This window comes from Lipotes vexillifer, unplaced genomic scaffold (genome assembly GCF_000442215.2).
Source record: "Lipotes vexillifer unplaced genomic scaffold, Lipotes_vexillifer_v1.1 scaffold511, whole genome shotgun sequence".
NCBI lineage: Eukaryota > Metazoa > Chordata > Mammalia > Artiodactyla > Lipotidae > Lipotes > Lipotes vexillifer.
Window position 1 is genome coordinate 1,415,656 of NW_006784934.1, and position 22,122 is coordinate 1,437,777.

The 22,122-nt window shown below is 45.2% G+C and overlaps 1 protein-coding gene across 1 annotated transcript in view; it reads left to right on the forward strand.

Annotated features, from left to right (window-relative positions):
* PDE4DIP (phosphodiesterase 4D interacting protein) overlaps positions 1-22,122 on the forward strand; it is a 144,482-nt gene that overhangs the window by 101,460 nt on the left and 20,900 nt on the right. The window contains 13 exon segments of the mRNA XM_007457126.1: positions 1,230-1,422; positions 2,312-2,431; positions 3,054-3,582; positions 5,036-5,271; positions 6,301-6,352; positions 7,472-7,695; positions 8,315-8,467; positions 10,505-10,690; positions 14,485-14,736; positions 15,085-15,216; positions 15,904-16,023; positions 17,481-17,670; positions 18,285-18,409. Of these exon segments, the coding sequence (XP_007457188.1) occupies positions 1,230-1,422; positions 2,312-2,431; positions 3,054-3,582; positions 5,036-5,271; positions 6,301-6,352; positions 7,472-7,695; positions 8,315-8,467; positions 10,505-10,690; positions 14,485-14,736; positions 15,085-15,216; positions 15,904-16,023; positions 17,481-17,670; positions 18,285-18,409 (2,512 nt within the window).

Genomic DNA, 22,122 nt, shown 5'->3' on the forward strand with positions numbered 1-22,122 from the left:
TGTATGACAGAGTCTAGGTCCATCCACCTCACTACAAATAACTCAATTTCATTTCTTTTTATGGCTGAGTAATATTCCATTGTATATATGTACCACATCTTCTTTATCCATTCATCTGTTGATGGACACTTAGGTTGCTTCCATGTCCTGGCTATTGTAAATAGAGCTGCAATGAACATTGTGGTACATGACTCTTTTTGAATTATAGTTTTCTCTGGGTATATGCCCTGTAGTGGGATTGCTGGGTCATATGGTAGTACTATTTGTAGTTTTTTAAGGAACCTCCATACTGTTCTCCATAGTGGCTGTATCAATTTACATTCCCACCAGCAGTGCAAGAGGGTTCCCTTTTCTCCACACCCTCTCCAGCATTTATTGTTTGTAGATTTTCTGATGATGCCCATTCTAACGGGTATGAGGTGATACCTCATTGTACTTTTGATTTGCATTTCTCTAATAATTAGTGATGTTGAGCATCTTTTCATGGGCCTCTTGGCCATCTGTATGTCTTCTTTGAAGAAATGTCTGTTTAGGTCTTCTGCCCATTTTTGGGTTGGGTTGTTAGTTTTTTGATATTGAGCTGCATGAGCTGTGTATATATTTGGAGATTAATCCTTTGTCCACTGATTCATTTGCAAATATTTTCTCCCATTCTGAGGGTTGTCTTTTGGTCTTGTTTATGGTTTCCTTTGCTGTGCAAAAGCTTTTAGGTTTCATTAGGTCCCATTTGTTTATTTTTTTTATTTCCATTACTCTAGGATGTGGGTCAAAAAAGATATTGCTGTGATGTATGTCAAAGAGTGTTCTTCCTATGTTTTCCTCTAAGAGTTTCATAGTGTCTGGTCTTACATTTAGGTCTTTAATCCATTCTGAGTTTCTTTTGTGTATGGTGTTAAGGAGTGTTCTAATTTCATTCTTTTAAATGTAGCTGTCCAGTTTTCCCAGCACTACTTATTGAAAAGACTGTCTTTTCTCCATTGTATATTAATGAGCGCTCCTCCTCGTAGATGCAATTGGCACCATGCTATGTGTTGTAGATACAGAGATGAATAAAACATTACCCCAGCTCTCCAGGAGCTCATTCCAGAAAGCAAGTAACTGCCAAATGGGATGAGGAGTGCTGTGACAGACACATGAATAAAGTCCACAGGGTTCGCAAGGGGAAGCAGCCATCACTGCCTGGGGGATGAGCTCAGACTGCCCTGACCCTGTGCTGGCTCTTTTCACAGCTGGTCAACCAGCCCCAGGCCCGTAACTCTGGACCTCAGTCAGAATTTAGCCTCCCAGGATCCACCAAGCACCTGCGCTCCCAGTTGGCACAGTGCAGACAACGCTATCAAGATCTCCAGGAGAAGCTGCTGATATCAGAAGCCACTGTCTTTGCCCAGGCCAACCAGCTGGAGAAATACAGAGTCATGTTTAGTAAGTCTTAAGTTCACGTCACCAAAGTGTCTGTCTTCTCCCTGAGAAGCTACATGCTTTGCAGACTTCACTTTTCTTCCCCAACCTCATAACAAATTTAATCCGGACCATGACCCTAGGATTGTGGAAGTGGATACTTAACTTCAATTTGCAGATGGCAGAGAAGAGTAAAATGAATAAATCAAGTTTGCAGTGACAGTATAGGGAGGAAATGGACTAACACCTCGATTTGCTGATTTCTGGTACAGTCAACAAACTGCCTTACCTCTCTCAACGTATGCTAATTGCTTCTCTTCTGCTCCTCTTTGCACCACATCAGATTCTTAAAAAATATACCATCATTGTCGGTCTAGAATCAGCGCTTTCTAATAGAACTTCTGCGGTGACAGAAATGTTCTATACCTACGTCATATGTGGTAATGGAGAACATGAAATGTAGCTAATTCACCTTGGGAATTTTAAGCTTAATTTTAATCAGTTTAACATAAAATAGTCACATGTGGCTAGTAGCTACCTTACGGAACAGTACAGATCTAGATGTCTTTGAAACTCTGAATTAGTTCAGCTCCATTCAAACATTCACTGAGCCCCCGTGAACAAAGCATTTACTAGTTTCCCTGGGGCTTCTAGAGATGACTTAAAGATGTCTGGTCCCAGCGAAGCCCCGTTATCTGTAGATGGGGTCATCAATGGCAAACAGGCTCATCGTGGCGGAGGGAAGTGGCTGTCTGGAGCAGGTGGTCTCTTCTCCCACCTAAGTCCAAAGAAGCATCTATCCCACTGTGGATCTAACCTCCCTGCACCCTAAGGGCCAGGATATGTGCCACTGAGGGTGAGGGTGTATGTGGGAAATTCAGATACTCTGTAGCACCCCCTGTCTCTTCCTAAGCAGGTGAATCCTTGGTGAAGCAGGACAGCAAGCAGGTGCAGGTGGACCTCCAGGACCTGGGCTATGAGACTTGTGGCCGAAGCGAGAATGAGGCTGAGCGGGAGGAGAGCACCAGTCCCGGTAAGAGCACAAGCCTGGGGTCCCCCTTCCCTCCCTAGAGGAAGCCTTCACATTTGGGTGCCGTTGGCGAGTCCCACGTGCTACGAGGAGTAGGGATGAGGGGCCATGGTAGACTGAAGAGGACACAAGACCAGAGACGGACAGGACGTTTGGAGGAGAACTCTTGCCCAGAATGAGGCTGAGTGTGAGTTTGAATTTCTACAATTAGTTTTCAGCATACTGCTGTCAATTTAAAAAAATGTTCTATCCAACTGTTTATTATAGAAAAAATACTAAGGTCTATTTATTAATGAGAAGACCAGATGAGCTTTGGGGGAATAGGCAAACCGTAAGTTAAAAAAAATATATTCTTCTGTTATAAAAGTACTGTGACTCTAGGGACATCCACCAAATTGAAATCAAGGAGAAAAACACTTGAGGAAAATAGAAGGTCACCACGCCTGACTTGCAGGGCTCTTGGGAGGGTAAGAAATACTGCATTTGAATGTTAGTACAGTGCCAGCGCTGAATAAAGTGCTGCTTTAACCTTTGCTCTAGTAATTATTGTCCTCAAGACCTTGAAGGGAGTGGCCTCAGCAGCACGTCCAGCTTTACTCAGGAAGATGTCTTTGTCTTTTCTCAGAGTGTGAGGAGCATGACAGCCTCAGGGAAACTGTCCTAATGGAGGGGCTGTGCTCTGATCAGGGACACCTGGGCTCCACGCTGGCCAGCCCCCCTGGAAAGAAGCCCTTGGAGAGCCAGCTAGGGAAGGAGGAGGAGTTCCAGGCATATGGAAAGTCAGAAGACATCTCTGTCCTATGTAAGGACATCAAAGATCTGAAGGCCCAGCTGCAGAACGCCAACAAGGTCATTCAAAACCTCAAGAGCCGGGTCCGGTCCCTCTCAGTTACAAGCGATTATTCATCTAGTCTGGAGAGACCCCAAAAGCTGAAAGCTGTTGGTACCCTCGAGGGATCTTCACCTCATAGTGTCACTGATGAGGACGAGGGGTGGCTGTCTGATGGCACTGGGGCTTTCTACCCCCCAGGGCTTCAGGCTAAAAAGGATCTGGAGAGTCTGATCCAGAGGGTGTCCCAGCTGGAAGCCCAGCTCCCGAAAACTGGAACAGAAGGGAAGCTGGCCGAGGAGCTGAGATCAGCCTCGTGGCCTGGGTAAGGAGGGTACTCTTTGGACCATTACTTGATTGATGATGTCTACGTTTATGTTTGAAGGAGGGTAGCCTGGGCAGGTAGAAGAGAGAACCCATCAGGGCAATCAGAGGAGCACCTATTTAAATGGTAGCCCTAGGTCTGAAAAAAGGACACGTGACCCCTGCTGGGAGATACCAGGTCCCTGGGATTTTCTCTTAGGAATGTATTCTTAAAGTGACAGGATATATGATATAAGTAGTAAGACTGGAGTCAGACTTCCTGGGTTCGAATCCTAGCTCTGGGGCTTACAGGCTATGCAACCTACTCAGTCTTTCTGAGCCTATTTCTTTACCTATTAAATGAGGATAATAAGAAAACCTATCTCAAATGGTGGTTATTAGGTTTAAATGAATTAATACAAGTGCTTATAATAATGCCTAGCATATATTAAAGCTCTCAACACTATTTGCCATAATTATTATTGTTATTGATACTTTGTGGTTGAAAAACACCAGGGTAGATATCCCTCTCAGTATCTGGGTTATCTATGCTGTAACAAACCACCCGAAAGCTTAGGGGATTGAAGCAATAATTTATGTGGATTGGCTGGGCTTAGCAGTGTAGCTCTCACTTGGGGTCTCTCATGTGGCTGCCATCAGATGGAGGTTGGGGCTGGAGTCACTGAAATGTCTGCCTGGACACGGCTTCTTCATTCATGTGTCTGGTGACGTGGTGCTCCTTGGCTTCTCTCTTTCTCCATGTGGCTCCTTGTCTTCCGGGGCCTCTCCTCCTGGCCTGGGCCTCTCATAGTACGGTGGTCTCAGGGTAGTTTCACTTCAGCATGGCAGCTGGCTTCCAAGTGGAAGTTGCCAGGCCACTTAAGAGCGACTCCTGGACTTGGTGCAGTGTTACCTCCACTATGTTACCTTGGTCATGGTGGTCACAGAACCCACCCAGATTTAAGGAGGTGGAGAATAACTTCTGCCCAATGATGAAAGAGGGGCACAGCCACATTATAGAGGAGCACATGGAACGGGAGCTTGAGCAATGGCCATCTTTGCAAAATACAGTCTGCCATAATATAGATGGTCTTTGAAGTAGAAGACATGAAAGGACCTATTTGGATTTTTAGTATTTATTGAGCATCTGCCCAATAACTATATTTAGTATTTATTGAGTATCAACTGTGAGTCTACACTATATTGGTGCTGTAAGGGATGTAAAATATGGCACTGTATTTACCCCCACAGAACTTATTTTTCATTTTTGGACACATGACTAACACATATAAAACAGTGGAAGAATGGTGGCATACCATGTTGTTTGATGCAAGTTTGTCAGAACAGAATTTACTCTTAAATACATCCTTTGGTTTTTGTGCCAGAATTCAGCTTAAACTGAGAAACTCTTAGAGATGTTCTCACAGAAATGACTACAGAAGCTCCCATCCCTTTCCTCTTCTTTCCTACGTTAGGAAATATGATTCACTGATTCAGGACCAGGCCCGAGAACTATCCTACCTACGCCAGAAAATACGAGAAGGGAGAGGTATCTGTTATCTTCTCACCCAGCATGCGAAAGATACAGTAAAGTCTTTCGAGGACCTCCTAAGGAGCAATGACATTGACTACTACTTGGGGCAGAGCTTCCGGGAGCAACTCGCTCAGGGAAGCCAGCTGACAGAGAGGCTCACCAGCAAACTCAGCACAAGTAAGTTGGCCACAGGGCTTTTGGACACTCTCAGTCCCTCCCAGAGCCCAGCCCCAGGTGACCGCCACACCTCCACCACAGCCTTTTAACCCAGGTTCTGCTTCCACTTCATTTCCCAGGCGTCATTACAGAATCAGGACTGGCCAGTGGGAAGCACCGAGGAGGAACCACAGGGTCAGAGAGGCCGTGATTACAGCATCATTTATGGAATGTGACCTTTAGGGAAGGAGGCTGAGTCCATCTAGTGCTAAGGGGGAGAAAGGGAGAAGAGATCAGAGGACTTCACTGTAGTTAAAGGAGCCCTGAACCGAGACTTGCAATACGCAAGCTCTAGCCTGGATGCTGCCACTAAGTTTCTTTGGGCAAATGACTTAACCTTTTGGTATCTCTGTTTCTTCATCTATTGCCTGGTATTGCACATGAATGTAATTCAAATACAGATGAAGCACTATGCCCTTTGGAACATGGTTTGGGCACCTAATGTCATAGTACAAGGGCTGGGAATATTGGTAATTATTGAAGCCCTTGACTTAGAATTTCCTGAGAGCACCCGAGGGAGAACAGCAGGATCAGTCTTGGGGGCCAACCATCCCACATCCTAGTGGCAGGTGCAGAGGTGGGACAGGGCTGTTTATCATCTCCTCAAGGCAAGAGTAGGTTCTACATGAAAGCTGTGATGGGTCACAGAGCTGGTCCGTCTGGGAGTCAGTCTGTGGCAGGCTTGGAGGCTGGAATGTTGCAGAGGGAAGCTAGCCAAGTGCCTTTTAAACTTTGTTTGCGTTGATTTAGGGCAGAGGAAGTCATGATGGTGATTACCAGGTCAGGGAAGGTCTGCCTGGTGAGCTCAGGAGAACCTGCAGGTCTGTTCTCTAAAGATACAATCTGAGGTCTCCCAGAGCAATTCTCCCACATATCCTGGACACACACAGAGTAGTCACTATTTTGCACCCAAATCGGCTCCTGCATTTATAATGTGTGAAGTGAGACCTGTTTAATTTCTTACTGTTTCTTTCTGAATTTGGTTCGCAGAGGATCATAAAAGTGAGAAAGATCAAGCTGGACTTGAGCCGCTGGCCCTGAGGTAATTCAAATAGGATCTGGTAAAGGAATCAGGAACAAGGCCTAAGGGGTCAAGGGTGGCTGCAGTTTCACAAATCAGGGGGAAAAAAGGAAAATGCTGATTGTAATGAATTCATTTATTCATGGAACACATTACTGTTCTTTTTAGCCTTACTCTCTTTTGATATATTTCTATTGATTTCTGTTTGTATATTTATTCAAATTAGTAACCTAGATTTATTATTATATTATTAGCTTAGTAACCTAGAGTCAGTCTGACTTAAGAGTAAACTAACCAGGTTTTAAGGGTCCTTGGCACCCCAAGGATCGCCTCTGCTTCCCCACTGTGTGTTTAAAGACCAAGGTGTGCTTTTTGCCAAGTTGGCTTACCCCAAGTTGAGTTGGCAGCTAGTTTAATGGCCACACAATTTCCTTGGGAAAAAAAGAATTGTATTACAGTTCCTAATTTAAAAAAAGTGCTTGACGTTGCAGATCCCGGGAGGCTACAGCATCTTAGGAACCAGTTTTCATTGAGTCACTGAATATTATCTCATTATGTGCAATAAAATACAGGCTCAGAGTCCTTTGTAGTCACTAGTTCACGCCCCTTTGTGTCGTGAGTGTGCTTTAGACCACTCGGTGCTTCTCAAAATATCTGCAGTGAAGGACAAAGTATTTTTTTTTGTTTGTTTTCCTTTCTAATCCATCACAGACACACACATTGTCTGTATCTCAGTCAACCAGATGACTCTACTTATCATACTCCTAGATGTTGTGGGAATGCCACAGTGCTATGTTTCTCAAGGCTTAGCTTGCATTTTTGTACTTACTGGAGACTGGGAACCAACAGTTCTCGGACTCCAGCTGTACTGGGGACCATACGTTAAGCAGCAGTGCCTTGGAGCGCCAGCTGAGCCTCTGCTAGTCCTCAGTGTGTTGTGTGGCCAGTGCACTGGGTAGCTCTTGCTCTCCTTCCCTCTGCACCTGACCTACTTTCCACTCCTAATCAGAGATGGGTAATTTCCTTTACCCTTTGCAGGAATGGTCCCCTTGACTTATATGGCTTTTCCCATGTGCCCTAGTCAGGACTAGCTAGTCCAGTGACTTTGGGTTCAGCTGTTGTCCTCCTTAACCCCACTAGGCTCAGCAGGGAGCTGCAGGAGAAGGAGAAAGTGATTGAAGTCCTGCAGGCCACGTTGGACGCGCGGTCCCTAACGCCCTCCAGCAGCCGTGCCTTGTCTGACTCCCACCGGTCTCCCAGCAGCTCTTCCTTCTCATCCGATGAGCCGGAAGCCTGCTCTGACATGGACATAGCCAGCGAGTACACACACTATGAAGAGAAGAGAGCTTCACCTGGTCACTCAGGTAGCCTCCACTTTCTGAGTGGAACCACCTCTATCTAGGCTGAGAGGAGACCTCCACATCCAGGCCTTATAGAGGCACCTTGGTGTGTATCAGGCCGAACCGTGCCAAGCACAGGCCCCAGTGGGTCAGGATCTTTGCTATGCTCCTGACTCTGCAAGTTACCCCTGTCACTGGGTCTCCACCAGCATATGGATACTGCTGTTGGACAAGGCGAACGACAGTGGGGAGAGTGAGATTACAGAGACTTCTCTTCCCCACTGGCTCATGAGCATACAATCTGTCTGACTGACCTCCTTTTCTAAGATGGGATATCTTATCCCTCCAGCTAGCTGCAGTTCCTGAACCCCAGAGTTTCCGTGGGTGTCCACAGATGCTGCTGGACTTGCCTGGTATTTTTGGAGGTGCCATTTTCATGGTTTCAGGCTCTGAGCCCCACTGTCACCTCTAAGGTGGCTTTCCTCACTGAAGGAGCTGTCTGCCAGTAAGGAATGAACACCGCTCCCAGCGCTTGTGCTTGATGCTTTCCCTGAAAACCAGGCTCTGCCCTGGTTAAATATAAGGCCAGATTCCAGTTCTTTGTAGAACATCAAACATGTTCTTTCATTCATGGGTTTTGTAGATTCCATCCATCATTCGAGTCTTTCTGCTGTACTGTCTTCTAAACCATCAGCAACCAGTGCGTCTCAGGGGGTTAAGGCCGAACCCAGCAGCAACCCCATCAGCTTGCCAGCTCCCCAGAATCCCCCCAAGGAGGCCAGCCAGGCCCATCCAGGTATGCAACAGCCAGTGGGGCAGGGTCTTCATCTCCTCTTCCTCAGCTGCCTGTTTGACTTTTCTTCAGGGACAAGAAAAGCATCATTAGGAGCTTATATATCAATACATCAAATCCTAGACAAAATCAAGAGACCATCCAAATTAGCTAATAGTGTCTGACTACTCTTTGTTTTAAATATTTTAGAAAAGTAAATAATCCACAATGGACTTTGATCTACATATCAATTTTGACCAATAGTTGGCTAATCATTCTAAAAGAAGCATCTTCATTTCTTTATCTCATTTCACCCTGAGAATCAAAGAGGCAAAATTCTTCTCCTAGGATTACTGTAGCCAAAGAACAAAGGGAAATTTACATCCGCTGCTCCCTTATATGTGTTCCCCATTTTATCTGCAGAGGAGCCTCTACAGTAGGTAGGGCAGCTTACTTCATAGCTAGGGATGCTTCAGTATCCTTAGACAAGATTCTGTTCATATTACATTATCGTTCATGGGTTTATGAATGGGTTGGTAGTCCTTGATGTGTATACGGTGTGTATCTTGGACCAATAGTTGTACATTTCATTTACCTGCTTCAGCTTAGTTACCAGGGGGTGCATTGTTCAATCACAGCTCCACACCAGCAATGGCAGAGAAAGGGCAAACCTTGTTCTCACCTCCTACCACCCAACAAGATGGGCTGGCTGGTCGCCTTCAGTGTGGTTGTGGTGAGGTCGGACTTGTGTAGAGGTGCCCCCAGAAGAACAGCACTTTCCTTCTGCCGCCCTTGTCTCTCTTGAGGACAAGTCAACCAAAATCTTAAGAAAAAGAATGTGTTCAACTCTTTCTGAGCCTGGGCTCAAAGTTTCTGGGCCAGAGTGGGCAGCAGCTAAACCAGGAAATCATGGGGAAAAGCTATTCACCTAGCACTGTAGACATCTGTGTCAATGCTTTGGGATCAAAAAGAGCAGAAGGTCAGGGGTTTTAAAATCAGAATGCCTCCCTGAAGGAGGCCTGGTCTGTGTCACTTGGTAATTCAGGGGGCTTTGCTGTACTGCTCTGATACTATGTCAGTGTCTTGGGGTAAGGGATGTTTTTCAGAATGTGATCATTGTCTTTCACGTGAGACATTCTCCACAGGTCTGTCTTGGTTTCTTCTCCCTCTGTGGGCTACCTGCCCGATTACTCTTTTTAGGAAGAGGAGACAGATTCAAACATGAGAACTTCCCAGGGTTCCTAAAGACCTGTCTATAGATGGACTGCCTAATGATGACCTGTGAAGATTTTTTTAGAAACAAATTTCTAAGCCCTACTGCCAGAGTTTATGATTCAGTAGATTGCAGTAAGGATGAAAGAACCCACACATTTTAAGAATCTTTCTTAAATTATTTGAATGTCCAGAAAGATTTGCAAGCCACTGTGTGTAAGTCAGTATGCCAAGGCTTTTATTTTTCCTTTGGTGAATGAACACATTGACTTGGGATTCTGAAATTTGTTTCCATCAGTGTTGAATTACATGCATTAGTCATGCAAACTTCCCCACTATCCTAGTCTACTTCTGCCCTCCTCAGGATGAGTCCTGTTGCTTTCAGAAGAGGAGTTCTAGGTGTAGGGAGAGTCTTGTCACAAGGGCCAGGACTAGCACATGCTGGTAGCAGCACCGCAGGGGCTCTTGAGAGCATCCAGGCACAGCCATCCTCACCTATCCATGTCCACATGGCTAGGATGGGGCTTTCATGGCTGCCTGGGTTATGGTAATGCCACCTTGCCTTTTGTAGCCAGTTGTTTTCAAGATGAGCATAGAATGTGTATGCAGGATACATGTACAGGATACATCCCTGGCAGGGAAGGAGGAGGAGGGGGTCAGCTAGGCCAGCATCTTGGGTAACAGTGCTTCCCCTCGGCCATCTCAGTCATCACCACATTGAATGACAGACACTCCCCAAGGAGATGTTCGGTCAGGGAATAGTTTCACCTTCTCAATCTTTCACCCATTCTTTTCTCTGACTTTCTCTCTAATGGTTTATCTCCTTTCTCCCTAACTTTCTGTTTCTAGGCCTTCATTTTCAATCCATACCCACGCTGGTTAGCCTTCCCCAGGCACCACTGCCCTCAGCTCCACCCAGCTTCCTGCCTTTCAGCTCTGCTGGCCCTCCCCTCCTTGGCTGCTGTGAGACACCCATGGTCTCCTTGGTTGAGGCTCAGCAGGAGCTGCAGATGCTGCAGAAGCAGTTGGGAGAAAGTGAGCACTTCCTGCTGCATTTGTGTTCTTGCGAATGATGGACCCATACTGTGTTTCTCTGCATGGCTTTGGCTGGATGGCAGAGTTTTAAAAAATAACATAGGGGTACACGTTATCAGTGGACAATTGAGGGAGGGCTGTGCTTGCTGTTTTGGGAACTATATTTATTGTTATCTTTCTCATGTGTGTGCCTCATCAGCTAACAGGTATATACGTTCATACCTGTTAGCTAGACCTGGTGCTCTCCCACTGCTGACAGTGGGGGGTTACCTTCCACCAAGTGTGTTGAAGCCCTGACACATGTTCACTGGCAGGACATGGGAGAGAGGTTTCTTGCCTGCCAACGCAGGATGAAGTGGCCAGAAAAAGATGTCCACATTCAATGGGGTCATTTCCATGGCAATTATATCCTCCTCTGTGAAATGTTTTGAGTTCAAATTCTGACATCATCAGGTTCTGGGCTAAAAGGATGGTGGAGGAGGGATTAAGAAGGGGTGCCAGGGCTTCCCTGGTGGCGCAGTGGTTGAGAGTCCGCCTGCCGATGCAGGGGACGCCAGGTTCGTGCCCCGGTCCAGGAAGATCCCACATGCCGCGGAGCGGCTAGGCCCGTGAGCCAAGGCCACTGAGCCTGCGCGTCCAGAGCCTGTGCTCCGCAGCGGGAGAGGCCACAGCAGTGAGAGTCCCGCGTACCGCAAAAAATAAAAAATAAAAAAAAAGGAGTGCTAAACCTTTCTTCCCCTTACATGAGGTTAATTTCTGTTTCTGCACAGGTAACACGAGGACAGCTAGAAACAGAAGCACAGGCTATGATGTCTGATTGTGAATTCTGTCAATTCCAAGATATAATTGATGTTATGTAGTCACAGAATTCATAGAATATGTGGTCATCTTTTAGAGAAGGGTTTGATGTAAATATGGGCTGGATGCCACATCATAAAACATTTTGTTTTATTTTAAGCTATAAGCTATCACTTATCACTTATAGCTTAAAATAAGAAAAGAACCTCACGTGATGAATTTGCTCTCTAGTAGTGCTTAAAAAAACTAGAAAGCAATTTGAAATGACCTTAAAACCACACTCTGTGCCTGTAAAGAAGAGCTTGGATGAGGCAGAAATTGATGGTAGGGTCACTGTACAAAGGGTGTCCAACGACCTAAGACCACAGCTAGGAATCTGCATATCTGAAGCCCCAAAGGTCATTCGGATCGGCTTATTTATCAGCTCTGAAAATGTATACACTGTCTTCTCTGACATCAGTTTGATTTCCAGAACCAGCTAGACTGAGTCTATTTTTAGAAGAGTTTGTACATCTTCCTTTCTGCAGGAAGTGAAGTCTAAGAGGCTACCTTCTGTTTATCAGCATTACACAGGTACAGCAACCTAGGTTTACCTACCAGCGTGAACATGGTTTTACCCTGTTCCCTGCCAGAGCAGTAACTGAAACTCAGGGAGGTGAGGTTACATGATCAAGATCACTAGTAACTGGGAGAAATGGGCTTGAATTCAGATCCTCTGCTCCCAGCTCCATATTTCCATTATACCTTCTCTATCTAGAATGGTTTTGTTACAATCCTGCTCAGAGCACAGAGCTGAGCTCGGCTGAACAGCTCTGGAGGCCCCTTGCAACAATCTTTTCTCTCTTTAGAGATGAGAGGAAGGTGCTGTTCTCTCTGATCTAGAACTTTCTACTGTAGCACACCTGGAAGCAACAACTGATGGATAACAAATTTGTTCCATGCCAAAAGGCAAGACTGTTCTCTAGATTACCTTTCTTTTCCTTGACACCTTTTCCTTCATCTTTCCACACTGTCAATTTGTCTTTGCCCACAGGGAAAGGTGGAGGAAGGAGAGCACTGGGCATGAAAAGGTCTGTGATGTGGGTTGAATTGGAGTCATACCCAGTCTGTGCCACTGGCCAGAGTTTGGGTGGTCCCAGCCTTGGTGAGGAAGGCTGTAGCGCTTTCTTTTGCCTTTTGTCAAGCACAGTCCTCACCAGCTCTCCTCCCTTGCTTTGAAACAAGCTTCCAAGTGGACAGTGGTGCATGGCGGCTTCTCAGGCCACTGTGGGGCTAAAATTTCCTTGTGCAAGAGTCTGTCTGGCGTCTTTGCATGGTTTAGGGCATGTGCTCTGTATCGTGTGGCCGGGAAGACTGGAACATGAGAATACTGATCACTGTTACCGATAGACTTGGCACCTCCTATGACCTTGGTGAGATAGTAAGCTGACTGTCGACAATCACTGATTTCCCCCTCTGCCTCTGTGGGGTTGGGGTTGAAGGAGGTGTGAGAGAGGCAGGAAGTCACATTCTTTAATATACTGACTACAGGGCTTCCCTGGTGGCGCAGCGGTTGAGAGTCCGCCTGCCGATGCAGGGGACGCGGGTTCGTGCCCCGGTCCGGGAAGATCCCACATCCCACATGCCGCGGAGCGGCTGGGCCCGTGAGCCAGGGCCGCTGAGCCTGCGCATCCGGGGCCTGTGCTCCACAAAGGGAGGGGCCCCAACAGTGAGAGGCCCGCGTACCTCTAAAAAAAAAAAAAAATTACTGACTATAGTTTAGATGCTTACGTGTTTCATCTCCCTCTTTAACTTCCTGTGATCCTAATGAATATCTAGTATTTTGCAAATTGGGGAAGGGGAGACCCATGACAATACTTCTCAAACTTTCCTGCCTCCTAGAATCAGCTGGGATGATTTTAAAACATCCAGTGCCCAAGCTGCACTGCATACCAATTAAGGTAAAATCTCTGTGGGTCCAGGCACCAGTACATGTTTTTACATTGTCTCAGATGATTCCAGTGTGTGGCCAAATTTGAGAAACAGTTATAAATGAGGATCAAAATTGGCAACTGCCAATTGCATTAATCCCTCAAAGGGGGTGGGCTTGGTTGGAGGGAACCATGACCTCACTCCTCACTCCTATTTCTTAGGTGGAGCTACCTGTTTACTCTGCTTCCCATATTGATAATCCCTGGAAGAAAGTAGTTTTCTGAATGTGAATATTCTAAACTATGGCCCTGTTCACCTCTTTCCCTCTCTCCACCAAGTTGGGCTCTTTTTACACAGAAACAGAGATAATGGGAAGGCCCATGATTTCATAGGATCTATGAAAGCACCAGTCTATGAAATGAAAGGTCCTCCCTCCCCCATGGAAGAGTGTTCATGACTCTTTAGACATGAGTGATGACATATTTCAGTTCCTGGAATCATGTTGGGTAAGAATGAAATCACCTCTTGCCTTACCTAGAACCTCCCCCAGCCTCAGCAAAGAAGTTCTTCACTCTGGAGTAACTGGGGCCACCACATCTAGCTGGATTTATACCCCCTTTCTCTTCTGACAACCCCAAAAGCTGGCAGTTTAGCTTCTGGGTACAGCAAGTACTCATAGGGACACAAATATTCCCTTTCACAGGTGTGCTCAATGCTATGGCCCATCACACTCTTAACCTCTGATTTTCCCAGTGACTTCTACTTCTGGAACTTCCCTGGATTCTGTCATGAGGAATTATCACAGGAGCCAGGGTTAGGGCCACTGGACTTCCCTTTTGTGTACACTGGTGACTTTCTGATACGTTATTCATCCCCTACCTCTTGGTGTCTCATGCTAGCAAATACAAGGGGTGAAAAGTTATAGCCTCTAGGATGGGAATCCTCATCTAATTGGAATTTCCCAGCAGACTGGGACCTCTGATAGCCCACGTGTCCCCTTTAGTGTCTGTTCTTAGCAATCACATGCTTCCTTGCCGATCCTTCTGTTCTGATACTGCTTCTCATTCATGGTTCTTTCTGCCCAGGTGTCGGCAATGTTCATCCTGCTTCCCCAGCCACATTGCCAACCAAGCATTTAGAAGCCAGCTCTCCCCACTACCTCAACCCTGCCCAGCCCCTCTCTCCTCTGAGGGGCACCATAGAACTGGGCAGAATCCTCGAGCCTGGGTACTTGGGCAGCAGAGGCCAGTGGGACGTGATGAGGCCTCAGAAAGGAAGCTTATCTGGGGAACCATCTTCAGGCTCCTCCATGTACCAGCTTAACTCCAAACCCACAGGTAAAGCACAAAGCTGATCAGGTCAATTATTTTTCTAAACCGTGTGAAACCCCTTACACTTACCAGTTACCATGGTAACTGTACATGTACAATTACAACTCCCTTACACATACCCCTGTACTGGAGGAGGCCCATGGGGCTTGGTTAGCACCAGCTGTCCTGTGTTTGAAGCCAATTTACTCTTTAAACAAAGTCACCTGAGCTCTTGGATGCCTGTGAGAGAGACTGGTGATGTTTAGGGATCTTGCTGAGAGGCCACTGGCCAAACCCCACACCCCCCATATGGGCCCCACTAGTGACCAGGATTCTCCACCTCCCACCTCCTCCTGCCCTGCTGGGTGACTGCAGGGACTGACCTGCTAGAGGAGCACCTTGGTGAAATCCGGAACCTGCGCCAGCGCCTGGAGGAGTCCATCTGCATTAACGACCGCCTGCGGGAGCAGCTGGAACAGAGGCTCAGCTCCACTGCCCGCGGAAGCGGTAGGAGAGGCCCAGGGCTTCCTGTTTCTGGTTGTAATTAGGGAGCTGCTGAAGGTCAACCCCTAGGCAGAGCTTCGCAGATTTCAAAGCACCGAGGTCTGCTTTTCTGTATTTGCTCCTTACATCAGCAAGGCAGGGGGCAAGTACTATGCTCCCGTTGCAGCTGTATCTGAGCTCAGAGAGTAACTTTCCTCGTGGCAGATCTAACCAGGTCTGGTCCCCAGAATCCTCTGACTTCTCTTCCATCCTAATCTGCTCATATCTGCCTGCTGACTTCTGTGTCCTGGTCCTGTGATTGGCAAGTGGTAGAGCCAGGTCTGCAGGGCCTCCTCCATCCACTTACCGAGGTGGCCTTCCTCCCCACACACCCCCCCGCCAGGCTGCTGACACTTGGAGGCCGTCCCTTCCACACGCCCTTGTCCTGCCCACACCTCAGCAGCAGCTATTTAGGGGAAAGGGCCTCCTGAACAGCTACAGCCAGGGCACGTGATAATGCACGCACAGAACCCACTCAGAGGAGACATAGGAAAGCCAGGCATTCAGCCCATCATGCTTTAGGCCCAGGATGCAAGTTCTCTGGGTTTTCTGCTGGGTTGGGATAGTATCTTTGGAGATACAGAATGAGCAACCCAGAGAGCGTCTATTACCCAAATGTGTAACTTGCCTGCTTGCACTTTCCTGGGACAGGACCCACCTCTAACTTCTACAGTCCGGGCCTGGAGTCCACACCTCAGCTCTGCAATGAGAACAGAGTCCTTAGAGAAGAAAACCAGAGGCTTCAGGCTCAGCTCAGTCATGCTTCCAGAGGTGAGTGGTCAAAAGCTGCAAACTGTGGTTACTCCCTTTCCTCCCTGCCCGTACCAGTCACCAACTGGAGAAGCAAAGAGACAAGGTGGAGAGAACAGAGCTACCCAGACCTACCAACCCCAAACTCCCATAGCTATTCTCAATCTAGAAAGGGCTACTTCCTGACAATTCCCAACCACGGGCCCTTAGACTCCTAGGCTCCAAGGACAAGGCGCTCTAGAAATCCACCACCTCTGTGCAACCCTCCTGCATATATTCAGTCATTAGCTATCAAACTGCATACCTTAGTGCCTGTTCTCCCTGCCCACAGTTCACAGCCAGTTTGGACCCAGGACAGGGAGCAACATGAGGCCTATACACTCTCTCAGGTTTCTCCAGACTTGGCAGCTGTTCTGTGTATCCCTCCCATGCTGATCTGCTATCCCCATATCTCCTCACCACCTCCTACTCATACACTCAGGGCTCCTCTTTGGACACTAGTCCTCATGACTCTGTGTCTGAAGATGCTAGCAAAATGTCCTCCAGAGCTTTCCCAGCACTATTCAGTGGGCATCCATGTGTGGGCATCATTTCCTGTGTGGCCTGGTGGGGCAGCTGACCTTAGTGTTAATTGACTTAATGGAATCAATATACTTTCAATTACAAATTATTTTTATTTACAAATATTTATTGAATAGCCATAACAGACAAAGAATAGTGGCTAAGAGGATTAAGCCCAGAAGGAAAGAATGCTTGTGGGAAAGGAAAAAGACATCAAGAGATATTTCTAAATTAGCATCCTCAGAGCAAGAAGATGTGAGAGGAGTGATCCCTGCTTGGGAAGATAACAAAAATTATAAGATAAGGGAGAAGGCAGAACTACTAAACTACCATTGCATGCCTGGAAAGAGCAGAACAGACCTCACAGGTGAGAAGATAGTAAGATTTAAAAGAGCTCAGTCTGCCAGGCACAGGTGATTCTGCCCCAGCTGATTGACAGTACCGGAGCCTTATTCTCAGAATCCCTGTCAACAGTCTTTGAGAAATCATGAAGATCAGAGAGATGCTGCAAGACCAGGAAAGAACAGATAGCTCTATTTGCAATATGATGAAAACAGTATATACTAAAAACTGTAGACAAGAAATTTTGATGTTGATCCGTGGCAAAATTCAAGAATGGATTACTGCACAGAAGGTATGTGAGGACTTAGAAAAGAGTGAGCGTCAGGAAGCAGAGTGTTTTCTCTAAAAGCAAGGTGGGACATATTAAATCAGGATCAAAGGGCATTGCAGAGAAAGAGGTTCCCATCCCCCTGAGTGTGTGGATATAATAGCATACCCTCACTTTGTCTCTCCTGGCAGCATAAGCTGGCCCTCCTTTGGCTTTAGTTCTATTTGTCAGGATGGATGTGCTTGGGCTCATCTTGCTGCTGACCTTTGGCCCTACAATATATGTACTGCTGTGTTCTGCTCACCAGAGCACTCCCAGGAAACAGAATGCCTGAGGGAGGCTCTTGTGAACTCTCGATCCCGGCTTCAAGAGCTGGAAATGGAGCGGGAGCGCCAAAAGGTGGAACGGCAGCAGCTTCTGGAAGACTTGAAGGAGAAGCAGCAGGAGATCTTGCATTTCGAGGAGGAACGACTATCTCTCCAGGAGAAAGACTCCAGGTTAGAGGGAGCCCACTGATAAGGAAGGTGGCCCATTTTCAGATTTAGCAAAAGGGATATTGGCAAGACGGTTAATGGTCTTGCCATTGAGGTTTTTGGAAACCTCACTATCCCCTCCGCTATTCCAGATTTATGGGTAACTTTGAACAGAAGGAAGGACTTCTCTGAGAATGTCTTTTTCACTCCAAAGTTGAGAGAGTAAAACCCTGTTATGGAAGGCTTCAGCATATCAGATTCTGGAGAAAGTACATTCTCATGCTTCCCATTAGTTTTAAGGTATTAGTCCCACCATAACCTAGGAAGCTTCTACACCAGCCATGATGCTGGTCCCCAGCATAAACCCTGTAACTGCTTGACAACATGAAAAGAGCAATGTGGGGCAGTAAGAATACCAGGTAGTGTGTCCTAGGTATGGTAGCTAATGGCATGACTCCAAGCACAGTTACTTTACCTTCCAAGCCTCTGTTGCCACATCTGTAAAATAAAAGCGATGGTCTTCATGACCCCTAAGCTGACATCTAGGGCTAGAATTCTATGATGCAGAAGTTGGCTCACAGCCTCTTGCCTTGGTGGGGCCCCACCAGCTCAGCAGACCCTTGCTTCTCCCCTGACAGGCTGCAGCATAAGCTGGCCCTCTTGCAGCATCAGTGCGAAGAGAAACAGCAGCTTTTCCAGTCCCTCCAGTCAGAGCTACAGATCTACGAGGCACTTTATGGCAATTCCAAGAAGGGGCTGAAAGGTATGTTTTCCCTTCTTTCCCACCCTATGAGCTTCTTGCTCTTGCTAAGGGTCCTGGTGAAGTCTTTACCTTGGGAGTTGTGGAGATCTTGGAAACCCATCTTGCTCTGTCTCAGAAAAAAAACCTCAGTCATTGTGGATCCCAATAAGAAGAGAGGGGAGCTCTCACACACAAAGCCCAGAGGTTGGTGACATGAGCAAGATCCAGCCCCGACATCCTTAAAAATAGGCCACAAGAGTCGAACTGTACCCACCTGCATGGTCTGAGACAAGTTAATCAAAGTCCAGATTATACAGTAATTCAAAAAAAAAAAAAAAATACACAGAACTGTCCTGGTGATATCATCATTTGAAAACGTCTTGAATGTTGTGAATTCTGACCACCCATGCAGCCAATGTTGCAGAAAACCTGCTCTTACCCCAGTGAGAAAATTAAAAGGATTTTTTGGGTTTTTTTTTTTTTTTTTTTTTTTTGCGGTATGCGGGCCTCTCACTGCCGTGGCCTCTCCCGCTGCGGAGCACAGGCTCCGGACGCGCAGGCCCAGCGGCCATGGCTCACAGGCCCAGCCGTTCCGCGGCATGCAGGATCCTCCTGGATCGGGGCACAAACCCGTGTACCCTGCATCGGCAGGCAGACTCTCAACCACTGCGTAAACCAGGGAAGCCCTAAAAGTTTTTTTAAAAGAAATTTTTATTCTGGAATTTTTGTCAGAAAAATAATTTGCAGATATATTCTCCAAGTCTTTTTAGTGTCTTTGAAAGACAAAGCTTTTAAATTTTGTTGAAGGTCAATTAATCAAATTTTTTGTTTTATTTTTTATGCTTTTCTTTATGTCCTAGCTAAGAAATCTTTGTCTATCTCAAGATCATAAAGATTTCCTTGTATTTTTCTTCTTGCAGTTTTATAGCTTTTGCTCTTATGTTTAGGACGGCATTTCACTTTGAGTTAATTTTGTATGCAAAGTGAGAAAAAGGTTAAAGTTCTTTGTTTCCCATATTGATATCCAGTTTTTCCAGCACCATCTGTTACAAAGACTGCCATTTTCCCATTGAATTACCTTGGCAGCTTTGTTGACAATCAAGTGACCATAACTTCTGTTAATAATATTCTGTAATTTTTAGTATATTCATCTTTCATATTTTAACTTATACATAAATATTTCTCATGTGTGGGATACATGTGTGGGGGATAACATTTTTATTTCAATTGCCAAATGATTGGTTTTTTTGCTAGGATATAGAAACACAATTGACTTTTCATCACCATGACTATCTTCTAATTGTTTGGCAATCTATTGAAAAACAATTGCCAAGGCAAAAAAAAAAAAAATCACTTCTCAATATATGTGTGAGTCTATTTCTTAATTCTCCATTCTGTTCCATTAATCAATATGCCTATTCTTACACCAATACCAAACTGTCTACATTGTTAGAGTTTTATAGTAAATTTTGAAATCAGGTTGGGTAAGTCTTCATACTTTGTTCCCTTTTTATTTTTTTTCTCTTTTAAAACAATTTTTAAAGTTTATTTTTTATATTGGAGTATATTTGCCTTACAATGTTGTGTTAGTTTCAGGTGTATAGAAAAGTGATTTAGTCATACATATATCAATTCTTTTTCAGAATCTTTTCCCATATAGGTTATTGCAGAGTATTGAGTTCCCTGTGCTACACAGTAGGTCCTTGTTGATTATCTATTTTATATTGAAGTGTGTATATGTTAATCCCAACCTCCTAATTTATCCCTCCCCCCCAACCCTTTCTGCTTTGGTAACCATAACTTTGTTTTCTAAGTCTGTGAGTCAGTTTGTTTTGTAAATAAGTTCATTTGTATCATTTTTAAAGATTCTACATATAAGTGATATCATATGATACTTGTTTCTCTGTCTGACGTACCTCATTTAGTATGATAATCTCTAGGTCCATCCATGTTGCTGCAAATAGCATTATTTCATTCTTTTTTATGGCTAAGTAATATTGCAAGGAATATATGTACCATATCTTCTTTTTTTTTTTCTTTTTATTCTTTTGAGACATTTTTTTTTTAACATCTTTTTTGGAGTATAATTGCTTTACAGTGTTGTGTTAGTTTCTGCTGTATAACAAAGTGAATCGGCGATATGTATACATATATCCCCGTATCCACCCTCTCTTGCATCTCCCTCCCACCCTCCCTTTCCCATGCTTCTAGGTGGTCACAAAGCACAGAGCTGATCTTCCTGTGGGATGCAGCTGCTTCCCACTAGCTATCTATTTTACATTTGGTAGTGTATATATGTCAGTGCTACTCTCTCACTTCGTCCCAGTTTACCCTTCCCCCTCCAAGGGGGAAGTCCCTCTTGAGTGTCCTAAAGTCCATTCTCCATTCTGCATCTTTATTCCTGTCCTGCCCCTAGGTTCATCAGAACCTTTTTTTTTTTTAGATTCTATATATATGTGTTAGCATATGGTACTTCTTTTTCTCTTTCTGACTTACTTCACTCTGTATGACTGAGTCTAGGTCCATCCACCTCACTACAAATAACTCAATTTCGTTTCTTTTTTACTTTATTTTATTAACATCTTTATTGGAGTATAATTGCTTTACAATGGTGTGTTAGTTTCTGCTTTATAACAAAGTGAATCAGCTATACATATACATATATCCCCATATCTCCTCTTGTGTCTCCCTCCCACCCTCTCTATCTGACCCCTCTAGGTGGTCACAAAGCACAGAGCTGATCTCCCTGTGCTATGTGGCTGCTTCCCACTAGCTATCTATTTTGGTAGTATATATAAATACATGCCCCTCTCTCACTTCATCCCAACTTACCCTTCCCCCTCCCTGTGTCCCTAGGTCCATTCTCTACATCTGCGTCTTTATTTCTGTCCTGCCCCTAGGTTCTTCATAACCATTTTTTTTTCTTTAGATTCCACATATGTGTGTTAACATACAGTATTTGTTTTTCTCTTCGTGACTTACTTCACTCTGTATGACAGACTCTAGGTCCATCCACCTCACTACAAATAACTCAATTTCATTTCTTTCTATGGCTGAGTAATATTCCATTGTATACATGTGCCACTTCTTCTTTATCCATTCATCTGTCGATGGACACTTAGGTTGCTTCCATGTCCTGGCTATTGTAAATAGAGCTGCAGTGAACATTGTGGTACATGACTCTTTTTAAATTATGGTTTTCTCAGGGTATACGCCCAGTAATGGGATTTCTGGGTCATATGGTAGTTCTATTTTTAGTTTTTTTTTTGTTTTTGAATTTTTGTGTTTTATTTAATTTATTTTTTTATACAGCAGGTTCTTATTAGTCATCAATTTTATACATATCAGTGTATACATGTCAATCCCAATTGCCCGGTTCATCATATTTTTAGTTTTTTAAGGAACCTCCATGCTGTTCTCCATAGTGGCTGTATCAATTTACATTCCCACCAACAGTGCAAGAGGGTTCCCTTTTCTCCACACCCTCTCCAGCATTTATTGTTTGTAGTTGTTTGGATGATGGCCATTCTGACTGGTGTGAGGTCATACTTCATTGTAGTTTTGATTTGCATTTCTCTAATGATTGGTGATGTTGAGCATCCTTTCATGTGTTTGTTGGCAGTCTGCATATCTTCTTTGGAAAAATGTCTGTTTAGGTCTTCTACCCATTTTTGGATTGGGTTGTTTGTTTTTTTGACATTGAGCTGCATGAACTGCTTGTATATTTTGGAGAT